This window comes from Salvelinus fontinalis, chromosome 19, assembly GCF_029448725.1.
Source record: "Salvelinus fontinalis isolate EN_2023a chromosome 19, ASM2944872v1, whole genome shotgun sequence".
Classification (NCBI taxonomy): domain Eukaryota; kingdom Metazoa; phylum Chordata; class Actinopteri; order Salmoniformes; family Salmonidae; genus Salvelinus; species Salvelinus fontinalis.
Genome location: NC_074683.1, coordinates 10,925,465 through 10,945,671, shown reverse-complemented (window position 1 = coordinate 10,945,671; position 20,207 = coordinate 10,925,465). Strand labels below are relative to the sequence as shown.

Here is a 20,207-nt window from a genome sequence, read left to right as displayed (position 1 = left end):
AAATGTCCCAAAATCGCACTAAACGGATATAAATTGCTATAAAACGCTTTAAATTAACTACCTTATGATGTTTTTAACTCCTATAACGAGTGAAAAGATGACCGGAGAAATATAACAGGCTAAACTAACGCTTGGAACAGGAGCGGTCGGTGTCCTCCACGCGCGTTACGCACCAAGAAAAGACTTGCTAGCTACAGGGTTTTTTCATTTGTAGTGCCTGTGAACGCGCAATCGACCCCATTGGAATCGTCATCACGTAAAGGCATCCAGGGGAAGACGTAAGCAGTGTCCGTATAGTCATAGCAATAACAGTGCCCTTTTAACTGACTTCAGAACAGTGGCCAACATTTCTGAAATCTGACTCCATGTCAGGGAAATTGCTGTAGAATGGGCTCTGTTCCACTTAGAGACAAAATTTCAACTCCTATAGAAACTATAGACTGTTTTCTATCCAATAATAATAATAATATGCATATTGTACGATCAAGGATTTTGTGGGAAGCCGTTTCAAAAATTACCCAATTAGCATAAATAGTCTCAACAGCGCCCCCATCCCCAACAGGTTAATGTATGTTTTTTCAATATAGTTTAATCAGATTATTTGAATTTTTTCGGGAGTTTTGCCGTGTTCCGTTCTGTGAGTTTTTTAACTTTGGACAGGGACCGTGCCAGTCGACCAGTACCCAGGCTAAATGAAGAGGAAAAGTTGCCATTGTGAATGGATTGAACGACTCATCAGGACTAAGGACACCTTGATCAACATTCTGATGAAAGATCAGCAATAGTAAGACCCAATTTACGATGTTATTTCATATATCTGTCGTGCATGTGAACTGGTCGGGCGCGCCCAGCTGGTTCTGGCTGGCGTGGCTATGCTAAATTAGCGCTACATTTTGTTTTCGCTATAAAACATTTAATAAATCTGAAATATTGTTTGGATTCACCAGATGTTGGGCTTTCAATATCTGTACGCTGTGTATTTTTTCTGAAATGTTTTAAGACAAGTAATTAGTTATATAACGTTGGTCTCTGTAATTGTTCTAGCTGCATCAGCACTATATCAGATTGCAGCTGCAATGTAGAACTGTGATTTATACCTGAAAAATGCACATTTAAAAAAAAAAAACTATGCTATACCATAAATATGTTATCAGACTGTCATCTTATGAATTTGTTTGTTGGTTAGTGGCTATCAATATCTTAGTTTAGCCGAATTGGTGATAGCACCTGATGGAGTAAGAAACTGTTGGAGTAAGAAAATGGTGTCTTTTGCTAACGTGTTTAGCTAATAGATTTACATATTGTGTCTTCCCTGTAAAACATTTAAAAAATCTGAAATGGTGGTTTTATTCACAAGATCTGTGTCTTTCATTGGGTGTCTTGGACTTGTGATTTAATGATATTTAGATGCTACTATTTAATTGTGACGCTATGCTAGCGATGCTAATCAGTGTGGGGGGGGGTGGGGGGTGCTCCCGGATCCGGGTTAGGTACTCTGTAGAGGTTTTAAGATGATATGGTCACATGTATCAAACAAACTTCGAGACGGAGATAGTTTTCATCCGTAACGTCAGCATAACAAAAGACAATTGAACCTCTAAAACGCGCATTTCAGAAAACCGGAAGTTGTCGGTCACGCTAAAGAAATAGGTCTTATTTCACGTCAGTACAAGATAAACAAAAAATTTCTCCTCTGACGTCTTCCTGACACCCAGAGGAAGACTAAGGAAGTGTGTTTCGGGTCATAGGTGGCGTGACCATATATAGGCAGAGCGTTGAAGCGAGCATACACATCTTGCAATCTTCTTCTGGCTCAGGGAAAGTGCTGTCAAATGACCTGTGTTTCACTCAGAGACAAAATTGAAACGGATTTAGAAACCATAGCTTGTTTTCTATCCAATGGTATATGGTTATATGCATATAGTAACAGCAATAATTGAATAAGAGGCAGTTTAATCTGTAGAGGCAATTATGCTAATGTGAAAACAGCACCCCCTGTATTCTCAAGAAGTTAATGTGTGAAAGTTTAAAAAAAATATTTTTTTGGAATTTCGCGGCACTGGTTTTTCAGTGGGGGGGGGGGGGGGGGGGGGGGGGAGTGCCGCTAGCGGCACGCTGATCCTAGACAGGTTAATGTCCCTATATAAAAATAGCCCAAAAAGTTGCAATGATTGAGTGACAGGTTGCCACGAAATCTGTATCGCCACTGCGCTGTATCAGCACCACGGACAGAGCGTGTTTGTGTGTAGGGGGGCTATTGAAAGCCACTGGGCGGTTAGGTAGGCTATGACTCCCTTGGGTTTCCATAAAAAGCTGAAAAGAACACTGCTCATCTGTGGTATGCTACATGAATAATGTGAAACGCCTCAGCCTGTAATAATTGATTTTGATTTATAAGTATGAAGCTGCTTCAATTTACAGTTGAAGCTGCTTCACTCAACTCTGCCTCAGCCCCATCACTAGAGTTTAGTTAGCTTCTCTGCTAGCTGCAAAAGGCATTAGTGTTATTAGCCTATATAGCTCCAACCAGCTAATCTGCCACTGCTACGATGGATATTAAAATCAAAGCACTGAGGATGCCGCCAAGCCCAGCAGCGATGATGCTGCCTAGCTCCAGCAAGCTACGCGTGCAGAACATACCCCTCTTTCACAAGCGCCGCCACGATAATGACTCCACAGCCCCCCCCACCTCCGACTGTTCCTGACGATCTTAGAACAGAGGAGCCAGCCCAGGTTAGCCTAGAATCCTAATGCAGAAAAGGCCTTCACCCAAGGTGGGTATTTTAACTGGAAGCATGCTATTGATAGAACCAATGGATTCGCTAGGCACGCATCAAGCAAGTAGCATTTGAAATGCACTGCACTGTGGAAAGAAAAACAAGTTTGAAGTGCTATGGGAACTGAGGTGTCAATACTTGTTAATGATAGGCAGCTGGCAAGAGCTCATTTTCCACTTTGACAAACGTGTTCAGTCAGCACAGAAGAAGCATGCTACACCCAAGGAAAGCACAACTAATCCAACTGGCATTTCAGGGCGATCTTACAAGAAGATACAAGAAGAAACAATCAAGTTGGTTGGTTTTGATCAAAATCTTGGTGTTATAGCCAGTGGCGTCATTTTCAGCAAAAACCTAGGGTTAATTGGAATGGCAAAATTACTTATTTTTTACTTAATCACAATTCAATTTAATTCCAATGCAAGAACCCCACATTTTTTGGCTCCCTCACTGATTTCAACTGTCCTCTTAGTCATTTTATACTGGCGCTGGGTCTGTCTGCTTGGCAAGTAATATCGACCAAATAAGCAATTTCTACCCTCTTTGCATCAAATATGTATGCTGCTGAGACAAGTTCATAAAATAATTTAATAATGGTGACAGCGCTTCAACCCCCCCCCCCCAGAAAACTTTTGCCCCCTCACTTTCAGACAAAGTCAGGCACCCATGGACCCTCTACTTTGCTACCCAGTGAATGACCAGTTTCTGAAATGTGGACCATGACCGTGCCCCTACGGCATTTATTTTGCCGGCATTGCCTTTTCATAAGGTGAGGTGTGTGTGACGAACACACACAGTCTAATCACTGTCTAATCTACCATTATATTTAAAAAGCGTTTTCTATTTCTATGCATTTTGCCATTCCTTTCTAGAAGCATTATACTGCACATGATTAAGTTATTATTTTGCACCTTTGCAGTAAGCTCCAGTTTATAGTTCATGCACAGTTCGGTAGGAACATTGTACGTATGTAGAGGAAGTTTTGTATAATCTGTTCCAAAAAATGTGGCACATTACCCATCTCCAGCCTACTCAACAGTGAAAGGTTGTTTCAGTGCACAGAATAATCGTACCAGCCACAAGCTAGAAAGTCTGTTTATTTTATTCTGTTAATGCTTTCCTTTGTTCATACTTCCCGCGTTGTCAGAGCTCCATGTGTCTGTCCCTGTCATGCGGGTTGTGCGTCAGGGGTGCGCATGCATTCGTGCACCGCTATACAGTACGTTACTGGGTTTCTGCCATTTGCCAGTTCCATTCGTGTAACCATTCATGATTAATGTTGTTTAACGTGTGCTTAATTTAAAGTGTACATGGAAGTGGTCAATTCGGGTTTTAGACAGAATATATGTCATGTGGTAATTATGAGAAAGCCAGTTACATTTGTACTAGTCAGATCCGTTTGATGTTGACATACATATTGGTATGTTCCAGGAAGTGTACTTTCTTAAACTGTATATGGGCTCGTTTTGGAGAGCAATTCAGTTCTGCTTTAGAAATCAAATGGGGAGGCTGCTTGAGCCAAGCACACCCCCAACCTGTCATAGCTACAGGGTAAGTCTGTTTCAGGCTTATTGCAGTTTATTTTATTTGAGAAGTAAGTCTGTCGTCTACCCGTTTGTCTTGTGGATATCTTTGCCGGCTATCGCTATTGAACACGGTAAATAAATATCAACACTTAGGTACCTGAACCCCTCCTCCGGAAATATCTGCCCTTAAAACCACATCTCTACATTATCCATTTCACACCGGAGTATTTTCTTCTTGCTGTGCAAATTTCCATATTGTATAGCTGTAACCATACTACAGGTCTTAGTTTTGCATGCTGCCATGGAAAAACAAGGCCAGCTCTTCTCTGAGGAAAGTCTTAGCCAGCAGTATGCAGTGGATAGGCAAATGAGTTGATCCCTGAAACAAACGAGAGTTAATGTGTGTCTTATTGAACAGAACATGGCGAGCAACCTACCATACATACACAGAGACAGGACGCCTCGCTTCAGTGGCCTTCAGTTAATTTACCTTAATCTAACTAACTCACACTTACTCTAAATAGAGTACATAACTAATTCTAACTCTAGCGCTCAGCAACTGTCACTAACAACCAAAGAATTTGGATAAAATATTAATACATTATTAGGGTTAAGATAATTCTTCCCTGAAAATATGACGAGAATGTCTGAGTTACATGATCATTAATGACATGCACTGGTGACACGACAAAAACCACCACCACCATGATTTTGCTTACTTCCTTGAACTTTGTACGGCCATAGATAGCTACATGAGGGTTGTGTGAGGTTGTGATGAGAGATTATTTGTTTTCATCAAAGAATGTTCAGTATGTCGCAAACCCATGGGAAACTTATCTTGTCAGAGAAATACCATGGGCAGAAGAAGCATGGTCTATTGTAAATGTGAGAATGTTTCAGAGAAAATTAAAGAGAATATGTGTGAGTGTGAGAAAAACAACGTACTGTATCTACGAGGCCACAATAATGGGAATTTCCTTATTGTGGTGAAGAAGTTCAAACCAGACATACACTACCGTTCAAAAGTTTGGGGTCACTTAGAAATGCCCATGTTTTTGAAAGAAAAGCACATTTTTTGTCCATTATTAAAATAACATTGAATTGATCAGAAATACAGTGTAGACATTGTTAATGTTGTAAATGACTATTGTAATGGCAGATTTTTAATGGAATATCTACATAGGCTTACAAGGGTCCATTATCAGCAACCATCACTCCTGTGTTCCAATGGCACGTTGTGTTTCCTAATCCAAGTTGATTATTTTAAAAGGCTAATTGATCATTAGAAAACCCTTTTGCAATTATGTTAGCACAGCTGAAAACTTTTGTTCTGATTAAAGAAGCAATAAAACTGGCCTTCTTTAGACATGTTGAGTATCTGGGGCATCATCATTTATGGGTTCAATTACAGGCTCAAAATGGCCAGAAACAAATAACTATTCTAAAACAAGTCAGTCTATTCTTGTTCTGAGAAATGAAGGCTATTCCATGTGAGAAATTGCCAAGCAACTGAAGATCTCATACAACGCTGTGTAATACTCCATTCACAGAACAGCGCAAACTCAAAGCTGTAATCGCAGCCAAAGGTGCTTCTACAAAATATTGACTCAGGGGTCTGAAATCTTACAGTGCATTTTGAATCATCAATCTACACACAATACCTCATAATGACAAAGCGAAAAGGGTTCGATTTTTTAGCAAATGTATATTTTAAAAAGCAGAAATACCTTATTTATATAAGTACTCAGACCCTTTGCTATGAGACTAAAAATTGAGCTCAGGTGCATCCTGTTCCCATTGATCATCCTTGAGATGATTCTTCAACTTGATTGGAGTCCACCTGTGGTAAATTCAGTTGATTGGACATGATTTGGAAAGGCACACACCTGTCTATATAAGGTCCCACAGTTGACCGTGCATGTCAGAGCAAAAACAAAGCCATGAGGTCGAAGGAACCGCCGTAGAGCTCCAAGACACGATTGTGTCGAGGCACAGATCTGGGGAAGGGTACCAAAATGTCTGCAGCATTGAAAGGTCCCCAAGAACAAAGTGGTGGTAACCAAGAACCCGATGGTCACTGTAACAGAGTTCCAGCGTTCCTTTGTGGAGATGGGAGAACCTTCCAGAAGAACAACCATCTCTGCAGCACTCCACCAATCAGGCTTTTATGATAGAGTAGCCAGATGGAAGCCACTCCTCAGTAAAAGGCACATGACAGCCCACTTGGAGTTTGCCAAAAGGCCCCTAAAGACTCTCAGACCATGAGGTACTAGATTCTCTGGTCTGATGAAACCAAGATTGAACGCTTTGGCCTGAATGCCAAGCGTCACGTCTGGAGGAAACCTGGCACCATCCCTATGGTGAAGCATGGTGGTGGCAGCATCATGCCGTGGAGATGTTTTTCTCCAACAGGGACTGGGAGACTAGTCAGGATCGAGGGAAAGATGAACGGCGCAAAGTACTGAGAGATTCTTGATTAAAATCTGCTCCAGAGCGCTCAGGACTTCAGACAACGACACCAAGCACACAGCCAAGACAATGCAGGAGTGGCTTTGGGACAAGTCTTAATGTCCTTGAGTGCCCCAGCCATTGCCCGGACTCGAACCCGATCGAACATCTCTGGAGAAATCTGAAAATAGCAGTGCAGCGACGCTCCCCATCCAACCTGAGAGGATCTGCAGAGAAGAATGGGAGAAACTCCCCAAAGACAGGTGTGCCAAGCGCGTAGCGTCATACCCAAGAGGACTCAAAGCTGCAATCGCTGCCAAAGGTGCTTCAACAAAGTATTGAGTAAAGGGTCTGAATACTTATGGAAATGTGATTTTTTTTTTGCAAACATTTCTAAAAACCTGTTTTTTCTTGTCATTCTTTGTCATTTGTCATTATTATGTGGACATTAATGAGGGATTTAAAAAAAAAACAATTTTAGATTAAGGCTGTAAACATAACAAAATGTGGAAAAAGTCAAGGGGTCTGAAAACTTTCTGTATTTACTGTATGTAAATTAGATATTTCTGTATTTAATTTTAAATAAATGTGCAACATTTTCTAAAAACATGTTTTCACTTTGGGGTGGATATTGCTTACATCCGCTATGACAGGCTCATTGTCCACCCTCCCTCCCTCCCAGAAGCCTGGAAGGGATGAGAGAGCCAAGCCTATGGGTTCGTAGCTTCAACCCTGCAGAGCGCACACACACCAATTGATTAATGGACTGCTGAATGTATATTGTTTTCTCTTGCTTTGTGTGCTCTTTTCCATATTATGTCTATCTCTGATAAGCTACCCAGGAAAGGGCTGAAAATAGCCCATATTAATATATGTAGCCTTAGAAATAAGGTTCATGAAATCATTAACTTGCTAACATCAGATAACATTTATATATAAGCCATTTCTGAGACTCACTTTGATGATACAGTAGTAGCAATACAAGGATATAACATCTATAGAAGAGACAGAAAGGGAAAGTCAGTTGTACAAATGCTTATGGGGGAGGTGTTGCTGTATATATTCAGAGCCATATCCCTGTAATGCCTATAGAAGATCTTATGTCAAGTGTTATTTAACTGTTGTGGTTGCAGGTGCACATCTAAAGCCTTTTCTTGTGGGGTGTTGCTATAGGCCACCAAGTGCTAACAGTCAGTATCTAAATAATAAGTTTGAAATGCTTGATAGTATATGTGACGTAAACAGAGAGGTCTACTTTCTTGGGGTCCTGAATATTGACTGGTTTTCATCAAGCTGTCCACTCAAGAGAAAGCTTTTCACTATAACCAGTGCCTGTAATCTGGTTCTGGTTATTAACCTAACAGGGTGTTTACAAACACAACAGGAACAAGATCATCCACATTTATACTAATACTGTAGAACTTTGGATGCAGTGATCACAACATAGTGGATACATCCAGGAAAGCCAAAGTTCCAAAAGCTGGGCCTAAAATAGTGTATAAGAGATCATACAAAATATTATGTGCATGATGTTAAACATATTTGTTGGTCGGATGTGATTAATAAGGAGCATCCAGATGCAGCACCTGATGAATTTATGATTATTGATAAACATGCACCTCTTAAGAAACTGACTGTTAGAACTGTTAAGGCTCCATTGATTGATGAGGAATTGAAAAACTGTATGGTTGAAAGAGATGGGGCAAAAGAAGTGGCTAATATGACTGGATGACTTACTGCAAATTGAGAAATTATGTGACTAAACTCAACAAAAAGAACAAGAAACTGTATTATGAAGCTAAGATCAATGATATAAGGAATGGTTGGAAAATGAAGGGCAGAAAGACAAATTGAACTCCATCTTTCATCGAATCAGATGGCTTATTCGTCACACAACCATTTGATGTTGCCAATTATTTTAATGATTACTTCATTGGCAAAGTGGGCAAACTTAGGCAGGGAATGCCAACAACAAAAAGTGAGCCAAAAAGTGAGCATTGACAACAGATGGAAAGCTACTGAGGATGGTAGCTGACTCTATAGCAACTCCTATCTGTCATATCTTTAATCTGAGCCTAGAGAAAAGTGTTTGTCCTCAGGCCTGGAGGGAAGCCAAAATCATTCCACTACCCAAGAGTGGTGAAGCAGCCTTTACTGATTCTAACAGCAGACCTATCAGCTTGCTGCTAGCTCTTTGCAAACTGTTAGGAAAAATGGTGTTTGACCAAATACAATGCTATTTCTCTGTAAACAAATTAACAGACTTTCAGCATGCATATAGAGAAGATAACTCAACATGTACTGCACTAACACAAATTACTAATGATCGGTGGAAAGAAATTGATAATAAGAAGCGTGGGAGCTTTACAGTGGGAGCTGTACAGTTAGATTTCAGTGCAGCCTTTGATACTATTGACCATAACATGATGTTGAAAAAATATACAGTTGAAGTTGGAAGTTTATATCACTTAGGTTGGAGTCATTAGAACTCGTTTTTCAACCACTCCACAAATTTCTTGTTAACAAAGTATAGCTTTGGCAAGTCGGTTAGGACATCTACTTTGTGCATGACACAAGTCATTTTTTCAACAATTGTTTACAGACAGATTATTTCACTTATACATCAATGTATCACAATTCCACTTGGTCAGAAGTTAACATACACTAAGTTCACTGTGCCTTTAAACAGCTTGGAAAATTTCAGAAAATTAGGTCATGGCTTTAGAAGCTTCTGACAGGCTAATTGACATCATTTGAGTCAATTGGAGGTGTACCTGTGGATGTATTTCAAGGCCTAGCTTCAAACTCAGTGCCTCTTTGCTTGACATCATGGGAAAATCAAAAGAAATCAGCCAAGACCTCAGAAAAAAATTGGGGACGTCCACAAGTCTGGTTCATCCTTTGGAACAATTTCCAAACGCCTAAAGGTACCACGTCCATCTGTACAAACAATAGTACGCAAGTATAAACACCATGGGACCACGTAGCCGTGATACCGCTCAGGAAGGAGACGCGTTCTGTCTCCTAGAGATGAACGTACTTTGGTGCGAAAAGTGACCGTGTGAAGATGCTGGAGGAAACAGGTACAAAAGTATCTATATCCACACTAAAACTAGTCCTATTTTGACATAACCTGAAAGGCCGCTCAGCAAGGAAGAAGCCACTGCTCCAAAACCGCCATAAAAAAGCCAAACTATGGTTTGCAACTGCACATGGGGACAAAGATTGTACTTTTTGGAGAAATATCCTCTGGTCTGATGAAACAAAAATAGAACTGTTTGGCAATAATGACCATCGTTATGTTTGGAGGAAAAAGGGGGAGGCTTGCAAGCCGAAGAACACCATCCCAACCCGTGAAGCACAGGGGTGGCAGCATCATGTTGTGGGGGTGCTTTGCTGCAGGAGGGACTGGTGGACTTCACAAAATAAATGGCATCATGAGGAAGGAAAATTATGTGGATATATTGAAGAAAAATCTCAAGACATCAGTCAGGAAGTTAAAACTTCTTATGGCTGCAATCCCGCTACCGGGATCGATATGACAACAGCCAGTGATAGTGCAGGGCGCCAAATTCAAACAACAGAAATCTCATAATTAAAATTCCTCAGACATTCATGTGTCTTATATAATTTTAAAGGTAATCTTGTTGTTAATCCCACCAAAGTGTCCGATTTCAAATATGCTTTTCAGCGATAGCACTACAAACGATTATGTTAGGTCACCACAAAACCACAATAAGCACAGCCATTTTTCCAGCGAAAGATAGCTTTCACAAAAACCAGAAATAGAGATAAAATTAATCACTAACCTTTGATTATCTTCATCAGATGACACTCATAGGGCTTCATGTTACACAATACATGCATGTTTTGTTTGATAAAGTTCGTATTTATATAAAAAAAATCTGAGTTTACATTGGCGCGTTAGATTCACTAGTTGCAAAAACATCAAGCGATTTTGCATAGCCACATCGTTTCAACAGAAATACTCATCATAAATGTAGATGATAATACAAGTTATACACATGGAATTATAGATATACCTCTCCTTAATGCAACTGCTGTGTCATATTTCAAAAAACTTTACGGAAAAATAAACCATGCAATAATCTGAGACGGAGCTCAGAACAATAGCCAAATTAGCCGCCATGTTGGACTCAACAGAAACCAGAAAATACATGATAAATGTTTCCTTACCTTTGATGAACTTCATCAGAATGCAGTCCTAGGAATCCCAGGTCCACAATAAATGCTTGATTTGTTCGATAATGTCCGTTATTTATATCCAATTAGCTACTTTCTAATTGTTTACCAAACGCCCTAACCAAAGTCTCAAAGCGTGTCCACTATAACGTGACGAAATGTCCAAAAGTTCTGTTACAGTCAGTAGAAACATGTCAAACGATGTACTGAATCAATCTTTAGAATGTTGTTAACATACATCTTGAATAACGTTCCAACCGGAGAATTACATCGAATTCAATTGACCGATGGAACGGAGCTCACTCTCACGTGAACGCGCCAGTTCAATGCGTGGGCACCTCATGGGAGTGATTACTCATTCCTGTCTCCTTCGGCCCCCCTTCACATTAGAGTCATCAGACAAAGTTCTATTGACTGTTGACATCTAGTGGAAGCCGTAGGAAGGAAACCATCCATATCTCTCTGTATTTTCAATGAAAGCTTGGTTGAAAATCTGGCACCCCCATAAAATATCCAAACAGGAAGTGGAACTTCTCAGGTTTTTGCCTGCCATATGAGTTCTGTTATACTCACAGACATAAGTCAAACAGTTTTAGAAACTTCAGAGTGTTTTCTATCCAATACTAATAATAATATGCATATATTAGCAACTATGACATAGGAGCAGGCCGTTTACTCTGGGCACCTCTGTGCACCTTTCATCCAAGCTACTCAATACTGCCCCTTCAGCCATAAGAAGTTAAAGCTTGGTCGCAAATGGGTCTACCAAATGGACAATGACCCCAAGCATACTTCCAAAATTGTGGCAAAATGGCTTAAGGACAACAAAGTCAAGGTATTGGAGTGGCCATCACAAAGCCCTGACCTCAAACCTATAGAAAATGTGTGGGCAGAACTGAAAAAGTGTGTGCGAGCAAGGAGGCCTACAAACCTGACTCAGTTACACCAGCTCTGTCAGGAGGAATGGGCCACAATTCACCCAACTTATTGTGGGAAGCTTGTGGGAGGCTACCCGAAACATTTGACCCAAGTTAAACAATTTAAAGGCAATGCTACCAAATACTAATTGAGTGTATGTAAACTTCTGACCCACTGGGAATGTGATGAAAGAAATAAAAGCAGAAATAAATCATACTCTCTACTATTATTCTGACATTTCACATTCTTAAAATAAAGTGGTGATCCTAACTAACCTAAGACAGAGAATTTTTACTTGGATTAAATGTCAGGAATTGTGAAAAACTGAGTTTAAATATTTGTCTAAGGTATATGTAAACTTCCGACTTCAACTGTATGTTATGGCTTTTCAACCTCTAATAGAACTCAAAAGGTTTTCTTTAATGGAAGCTTCTCTATTGTCAAACATGTAAAGTGTGGTGTACCGCAGGGCAGCTTTCTAGGCCCTCTACTCTTTTCTATTTTTACCAATGACCTGCCACCAGCATTAAACAAAGCATGTGTGTCCATGTATGCTGATGATTCAACCATATACGCATCAGCAACCACAGCTATGAAGTCACTGAAACACTTAACAAAGAGTTGCAGTCTGTTTTGGAATGGGTGGCCAGTAATAATCTGGTCCTGAACATCTCTAAAACTAAGAGCATTGTATTTGGTACATATCCTTCCCTAAGTTCTAGATCAATTACTTGGTGTTACCTTAGATTGTAAACTGTCATGGTCAATACATATAGATTCAATAGTTGTAAAGATGGGGAGAGGTATGTAATAAAGAGATGCTCTGCTTTTTTGACACCACACTCCAAAATGCAAGTCCTGCAGGCTCTAGTTTTGTCGTATCTTGATTATTGTCCAGTCGTGTGGTCGAGTGCTGCAAGGAAAGACCTAGTTAAGCTGCAGTTGGCTTAGAACAGAGCGGCATGTCTTGCTTTTCATTGTAATCAGAGGCCTGATATAAATACTATGCATGCCAGTCTCTCTTGGCTAAGAGTTGAGGAGAGACTGACTGCATCACTTATTTTTTATAAGAAACATTAATGTGTTGAAAATCCCAAATTGTTTGCATAGTCAATTTACACACAGCTCTGACACACACACTTATCCCACCAGACATGCCACCAGGGGTCTTTTCACAGTCCCCAAATCCAGAACAAATTCAAGAAAACCTACAGTATTATATAAAGCCATTATTGCATGGAACTCCGTTCCATCTCATATTGCTCAAATGAACAGCAAACCTGGTTTCAAAAAACAGATAAAGCAACACCTCACGGCACAACGCCTCTCCCCTATTTGACCTAGATAGTTTGTGTGTATGTATTGATATGTAGGCTACGTGTGCCTTTAAAAAATGTTTGATGTAGTTCTGTCCTTGAGCTGTTCTTGTCTATTAATGTTTTGTATTATGTCATGTTTCATGTCAACCCCAGGAAGAGTAGCTGCTGCTTTTGCAACAGCTAATGGGGATCCTAATAAAATACCAAATTACCAAAATTATGGGGTATTGTGTGCAGCTGGGTTTGAAAATAAATAGGTTTAATCCATTTTGAATTCAGGCTGTAACGCAACAAAATGTGGAAAATGTCAAGGGGTGTGAATACTTTCTGAAGGCACTGTACATGCAAAATGACTAACTTGGATGTAATGGATATGAAGGACCTAACGGTGCTCTGCAAACTTTATTATCTTAAGCGTTGTGGTATCACTGTGCTACTCAATCAACCAACACTACCATAAACTCACTTTTCACAACCGTCCTTTCCCCCTGTAGTTCTAAGGAAGCACAGGAAGCAAGGGTGTCCACAGCATCTCACAATAGGAACAAGGGATGTTTTAGGTCCAAATCAACAAAACAAAGGAAATTTGGGACAGGAGACAAAGGAATGTCCTATGGACAATAACAAGAGGTTCGTCAGATACCCACTGAGGCGGCTAACAATAGCCAGTCATTTCACAACATGGACTCCTAGAAAACACACCGGCTCTGTTACAAATGTAAAAAAAAGCAGACTCCATCGGCATTAGGGCAACTTCTAGATCTTTAACTCTGCATTGTTGGAAAAGGACCCGCAAGTAAGCATTTCACTTACACCTGTTGTTTATGAAGCATGTGACAAATATAATTTTATAACTAGAAGAAATCCCTACGTCAACCACTGTGCTCATTTGTTAAGTTGCTATGGATGGGCTGTGTTCGAAAGAGCATAATGGTGCTCATTGTTGGGCTAAATGTGACACATTGTGACCCCTAAGTTCAACTCTATACACTTCTGTGGTATGCTCTCTCTATTTAACACTAAAGTTTCATTAGAACAATGGATACCGGTACGTAAATTAAAGTTACAGGACAAGTGTCAAAACTACCACCTTTCAACACTACAGCAAAATCTAATTACAATTCCATATACACAACATTAGACCACGCTAGAGAGAGCCTCCATGAAAGTCGTAACTGAACCGCTTTTACGTTTGTCCTGGAAAGCAGGGAGGCATTAGCTACTATCACAGAGTGTGAGCAGCACGTTGAAGTGAAAACCTTTTGAGAGAATTGCCATCATTATACCTAAAACCTGTGATGTAAGTGGAGACGGATATTGTACCGAGGTAAAATGTAAAGTGTTCTTCAGGGGCAAAATGTTCCCCTAGCTGTCAAATGACCAACCTGCCTCGAATCCTAGTGACAACCAACACCTCCCTCTACAGGTAGGACTAAGACATGTTGAGTTGTCTGGAAACAAAATGCTTCCAAGTTCGTAAAAATCCTGCAGTGCCTGTAGCAGGTGAAACAACGGTAAACATTTGCTGCGGGTATATTCATATCAAATCTTTCCACAGCTCTGACATTGAATTAGAGATACAAAGAAGTGACATTACCATGCTGCCAAATAAAACAACAGTAACACTTTTTTTTTTTTAAACAAGGAGGACCAAGACAATCGTAAGATTTCGTTCTATTGAACATGCCATCACATTAAATGCGTTGTACTTTTACAAACAGTCCATTGGTCCTTCTTGTTTTTGTTGACCAAATATCACCTTCATTCTATAAAGATCTACTAGTATATCTGTCCTTTATTCAACAGTATAATGGTTGATGCCCTTACCTTTCCCTGTGGGGAAGAAGCACTCCATCTCCACGCTGCTGCGGGAGTGGGAGATACAGAGGACCGAGCTGGGCACCAGGCCCTCCTGAGGGGGGCTACGGTCGGTGGTCCGCACCAGACACCAGCCGGGGCGGTCACTGGGCCTCTCCAGCAACTCCACCGTCTGACCCGTCTGGAGGCTGAGCTCGCTGGAACAACCTGCTGTGAAGTCCTGCAGCACCACCGTCAACTCACAGCCCCCGGAGAGCTGAGAGAGAGAGAGAGAGAGAGAGAGAACAGTGAGTTATATAGTCTTTAAAACAAGGCGGGTCTTTCGCACAAATAATACTATTATCATGGCAGAGAAAAGGAAAGAGCTCACAGCTCAGCTTGTTTTTATGCATATGCCCATAGCACTCCATTAAACTAATATCTGAATACACTTCCCTGTCATAACCACACAGGGCTTTTTACAATTTTTATTTAACTAGGCAAGTCAGTTAAGAACTAATTCTTATTTACAATGACGGCCTACCGGTGAACAGTGGTTTAACTGCCTTGTTCAGGGGCAGAACAACAGATCTTCCTTTGTCACCTTGTCAGCTCGGGGATCTGATCCAGCAACCTTACGGTTACTGGCCCAACACTTTAAACACTAGGCTACCTGCTTGACCTACACTGGAACCTGAGCTGTAAGCTTTCCAGGGAATAGGGTGCCATGTGGGACAGCTTATGATAATCATCACAGATAATTATGAATGAATCGTGAATAATGATGAGTGAGAAAGTTAGATGCACAAAGATCATGCCCCCCCCCCAAACAGCTAACCTCTCACCATTACCAACAACAGCATTTTTTATGGCTATGATATTTAATCCTATAACTTTCTAACTCATCATTATTCACACTTCATTAATGATTATCCGCAATCATGATAGCATCCACTATAATGAAGTGTTCAGAAACATATTCTATTCTTATTTACAATAAAAGTGACTCCAAAATGATACAATACATTATTTACCATTCATTTATATTGGGCACAACATAGCAGAAACACAACCAAAACAAATTGAAAATGCATCCAACAAATGTGTAGAGTCACAAGCTTGATGTAGTCATTTAATATTAGAAATATGGGACCAAATACTAAACCTTTGACAATATACACTATAAGTGAATTTGTCCAAATACTTATACCTTCAAGTGGGGGGACTAGATACATAAAGTGGTTTAATTTCAACGATAAAACGGTAAAACAGATAAGTATAATAATAACCTCAAATAAAAGGTGACATTCTGTACTGTCACCTCATAAAACATTTGATCTCAAATCCAAAATGCTGGAGTATAGCGCCAAATTAAATATTTTAGCTTCTCTGTCCAACTAAATATGTAGGAGAATGTATCAGTTCAACACAGTTGACCTCATCGTGAACTCATTATCAGTATCAGAGATCAGCTTTGTTTCTAGAAAGAGAAGTCACGTCTTCATATTTAGCAGGTTAGCCGTGTTAGTCACAAATTTTGTTCTGGAGGCAGCTCTGCAGAGTGATCACTAACTGGCACAGCCACAAAGTCTTAAAATCAGACTTTAAATCTAACCCTAATGCCTAAACCTAACCTTAATTTAAGACCAAAAAGCTCATTTTTGTTTTCATAAATGTTTACAATATAGTCATTTTTTACTTTGCAGCTGGCACATCTAGTGGAAATCGCTCAGATCAGCCTTCAAGGCAAGATTCAACCTGCTCATATTTACACCCACTAAATGACTCAACTGGATGGTATTATATGACTATGACTATGTTAGTGAAGTCTGGTAATAAACGGACGCATATAGACTATATCTCATAGTCGTCTGGTGATTATGGCTGAGTCTCAAAAATAGCGACCCCGTTTGACCAGGGCCCATAGAGGTCTGGGTCAAAAGTAGTGCACTATATAGGGAATAGGGTGCCATTTGGGACGCAAACCTATGGGAACTCTACATGAGGAAACGGTTGTAGCACTATACCAGTTTGATCGATGAGAGTCATAAATGACTGCAGGCTCCCAGTTATGAGGAAATCCCTCGTCCTCTATGATTATTAATGTTCTCTGGCTGAGGAAGATTATCTCTGGTTTCACAATCATCATCAAGCTAGGAGCCAATTGGAAGTCAGTAAATCTCCCACCTTGCACCTTGGGAAATGAAAATAGGATAGGATCAATCCTCAGGCTGTCACTTACAGTCAACTCAACACTTCCTCATCTGCTCAGACGCTCTACTCTGCTCAGACGCTCTACTCTGGTCCCATATTCATAGCACACAATGACTACATCAAACTTGTGACTCGACAAACTTGTTGGATGCATATTCTGTTCATTTTGGTTGTGTTTCAGATTATTTTGTGCCCAAAATAAATGAATGGAAAATAGTGTTATTTTTATTTATGTAAATAAAAATAGATTCTAGACTCTTCTACATTAATGTGGATACTACCATTATTATGGATAATCCTGAATGAATCGTGAATAATGTGAATGAGAAAGATAGACGGACCAAATACTAAACCTTTTACTACTTTCATACCCAAGTGAATTTGTCCCAATACTTTTGGTCCCCTAAAATGGGGGGGGGGGGGGGGGGGGAATATGACCAAAAAGTGGTGTAATTTCTAAACGGTTAACCTGATAAGGATGAAAATACCTTCAAACTATAGCTGACAGTCTGCCTTCGTATCATTTCAAATACAAAGTGCTGGAGTACAGAGCCAAAACAATACAAATGTGTAATTGTCCCAATACTTTCGGAACTCACTGTATATCAAGACAGACCACCCACAGTTTTCTGGAAGCATCATCAGGCTATGCATCACTCGCTACATTGCCCCCCCCCCCCCCCCCCCCCCCATTTCCATATTCCCATTTCTGACCACTGAGGATCACTGAGCAAAAACACGTCCTTCATTAAAGAGCTCACTATTATTAGAATTGTCACTGTGAGCCCCAGTTAAGTTACATGGACATGGCAAACAAAGACTGTTTTCAAGGGCAAAACACTTAAGTCTATTGCATTGTCTATAAAAAAAATATATAAACATTGCCATGCTCAATGGAAATTCTTTATTGACATAGGGTTTTAGAGTCCAGGAAGAAGCTTCATTTGTGTCCGGGAAACCGGCCCAAAGAGTTCAATGGTATATCTGCCTGACTGCAGAATCTAATACACACCTCTCAGCTCAACAGGCTGACTAATATGCCCACAGCATTGATAAGAGGCATGAGTCATGTCCGAACGCTACCATCATAACAGTTCACACCCAGTGCATAATGGGACAAAGTTCACAGAGTCAACAGAAAGCTCTGGGTTAAAGTTGACCATAGGTAGAGATCTAGGATCCGTTTCTAACCTTAACCATTAGTTGGGAAATGCAAAACTGACCAAAGATCAACATCTAGGGGAAACTTCACCCTACTCCCCAGGGGTGAAAGTAGATTTTATTTCTTACCACTACGAGACCTACTACATTTTTTATGGGTCTCATATATATAGATATAGAATCCCTATTCATTTTATATGATCTCTGTCGGCCCAGTAAAGATTTGCCGCGGAACTTTGATCATGTATTACATTTTAACGTGGCATAAACACAACCAGTCTTGATGTTTTCATCTGATTGTCAAACAATCACTTCAAAAAGCGCTCCTGTTGGCTACCCGCGCATGTTCGTCCACTCACAAAATAATTACAGCATTCAAACAGTGCACTGTGCACCCGCAATTTGATGAATGGAAAGAGACATCGGTTACAGAAACCTAAACTCTTAAAGACATTTCGGCGATTCTCATTAGGCCCACTACACTTGTAGCCTGAATTGATATGTCCACTACTGTACGCGCGCATCTTGTTCTCGGCCACTTACATCCGACTTGGCAAAATGTTTGTGTTCTGGTTGAACCACAATGCAATTTGGAGTGTCAAGTCAAGTCAATCATTTTCATGCAGCTGACCTGCAGCAGGCTAATGTTAAACAATGGTGCAATTGCCTATAGTTTTCTTTGCATTTTGTTTTAATTACTGTGATAGGCTCACGTTTTACCGGGACGCTGTACCTGACCGGCCTACTTTACCCCTGCTCCATTGGCCCTGAGAGCAGAGGTAACTCTGCGAGGTGCACGCTTGACCATCTGGTCAGAGGTAACGCTGCAAAGTACATGGTTGGCCATCTGGTCAGAGGTAACTCTGAGGTAACTCCTGGATGGCCATCTTGTCAGAGGTAACTCTGCAATGTACATGGTTGGCCATCTGGTCAGAGGTAACTCTGCGAGGAGCATGGTTGGCCATCTGGTCCCAGCTGTAAAATCCATGAGTGCAAGTGGGGCTCAGACAGCCTGGGCCTCTCCTCTTCCTGTCTACCTGTATTTCACTTAATACTCCAGCATGATGTCATGTATGTTTACTCTCAGCAGGCAGGCAGGCCATGCAGGCCACAGCACCACCTCAGTGTCTGTCCTTACAGGATCCAGCCTGAAGTTTCCCCTGGGTACAGATCTAGGATCAGCGTCCTCTCCCCCAATCCTAACCTTAAGCATTAGTGGGGGAAATACGAACTGACCCAAGATCAGTGTTTCACAACATGTGAATAATGCCTATAAGATTCTCTCAACGTATTTTATAGGAGACAGCTAGCTGCAGGATCTGTCTTTCACTCTCTTTCCTAAATCAAACAACAACCTCCCTGTGTTCCAAAGCCAACGGAACGTCAGTGAACTGACCTCTCATTAAGTGGTGTCTTACATTGAAAATTCTACAAAAACAAACAGCCTGCAGAAGTATCCCTCGTTACTATAGGGATAAATACTTGTTCGTTAATACATCCCATAATTGTTTTGTGGTGGGCTTTGTACCATCAGTTGGTTTTATACTGGCGAGCAGCACAACAGACCTCCACATGATTAATTCTGTCCAATTAGTAGAATAACAACTAACAGTAACTCAGCCTAATTATCGTCGTGACCGTAATAAAATATGATTGGAGCTGGACAGTTAAGGGGGATCACAGTATGCATACATTAAAGGACACAAGGCCAGATTCATGTGAAACACATTGAGGGAGACTGTTTCATGGCCATTGTAAAAGAGACTAAATAAAAACAAACATTTCATGACGGCATCCAACAATAAGATCCCTTAATTGGGTCTAAAAAGTTCCTATTTTAACCT

At 40.5% G+C, this 20,207-nt stretch overlaps 1 protein-coding gene across 5 annotated transcripts in view; it reads right to left on the bottom strand.

Moving 5' to 3' along the window:
• Positions 1–20,207, bottom strand: part of LOC129816351 (kalirin-like) — a 288,411-nt gene that overhangs the window by 57,906 nt on the left and 210,298 nt on the right. For all 5 annotated transcript variants that reach the window (XM_055870746.1, XM_055870747.1, XM_055870748.1 and 2 more), the window contains one exon: positions 15,019–15,265. In XM_055870746.1, coding sequence (XP_055726721.1) covers positions 15,019–15,265 — 247 coding nt within the window. The remainder of the gene's footprint in view (positions 1–15,018; positions 15,266–20,207) is intronic.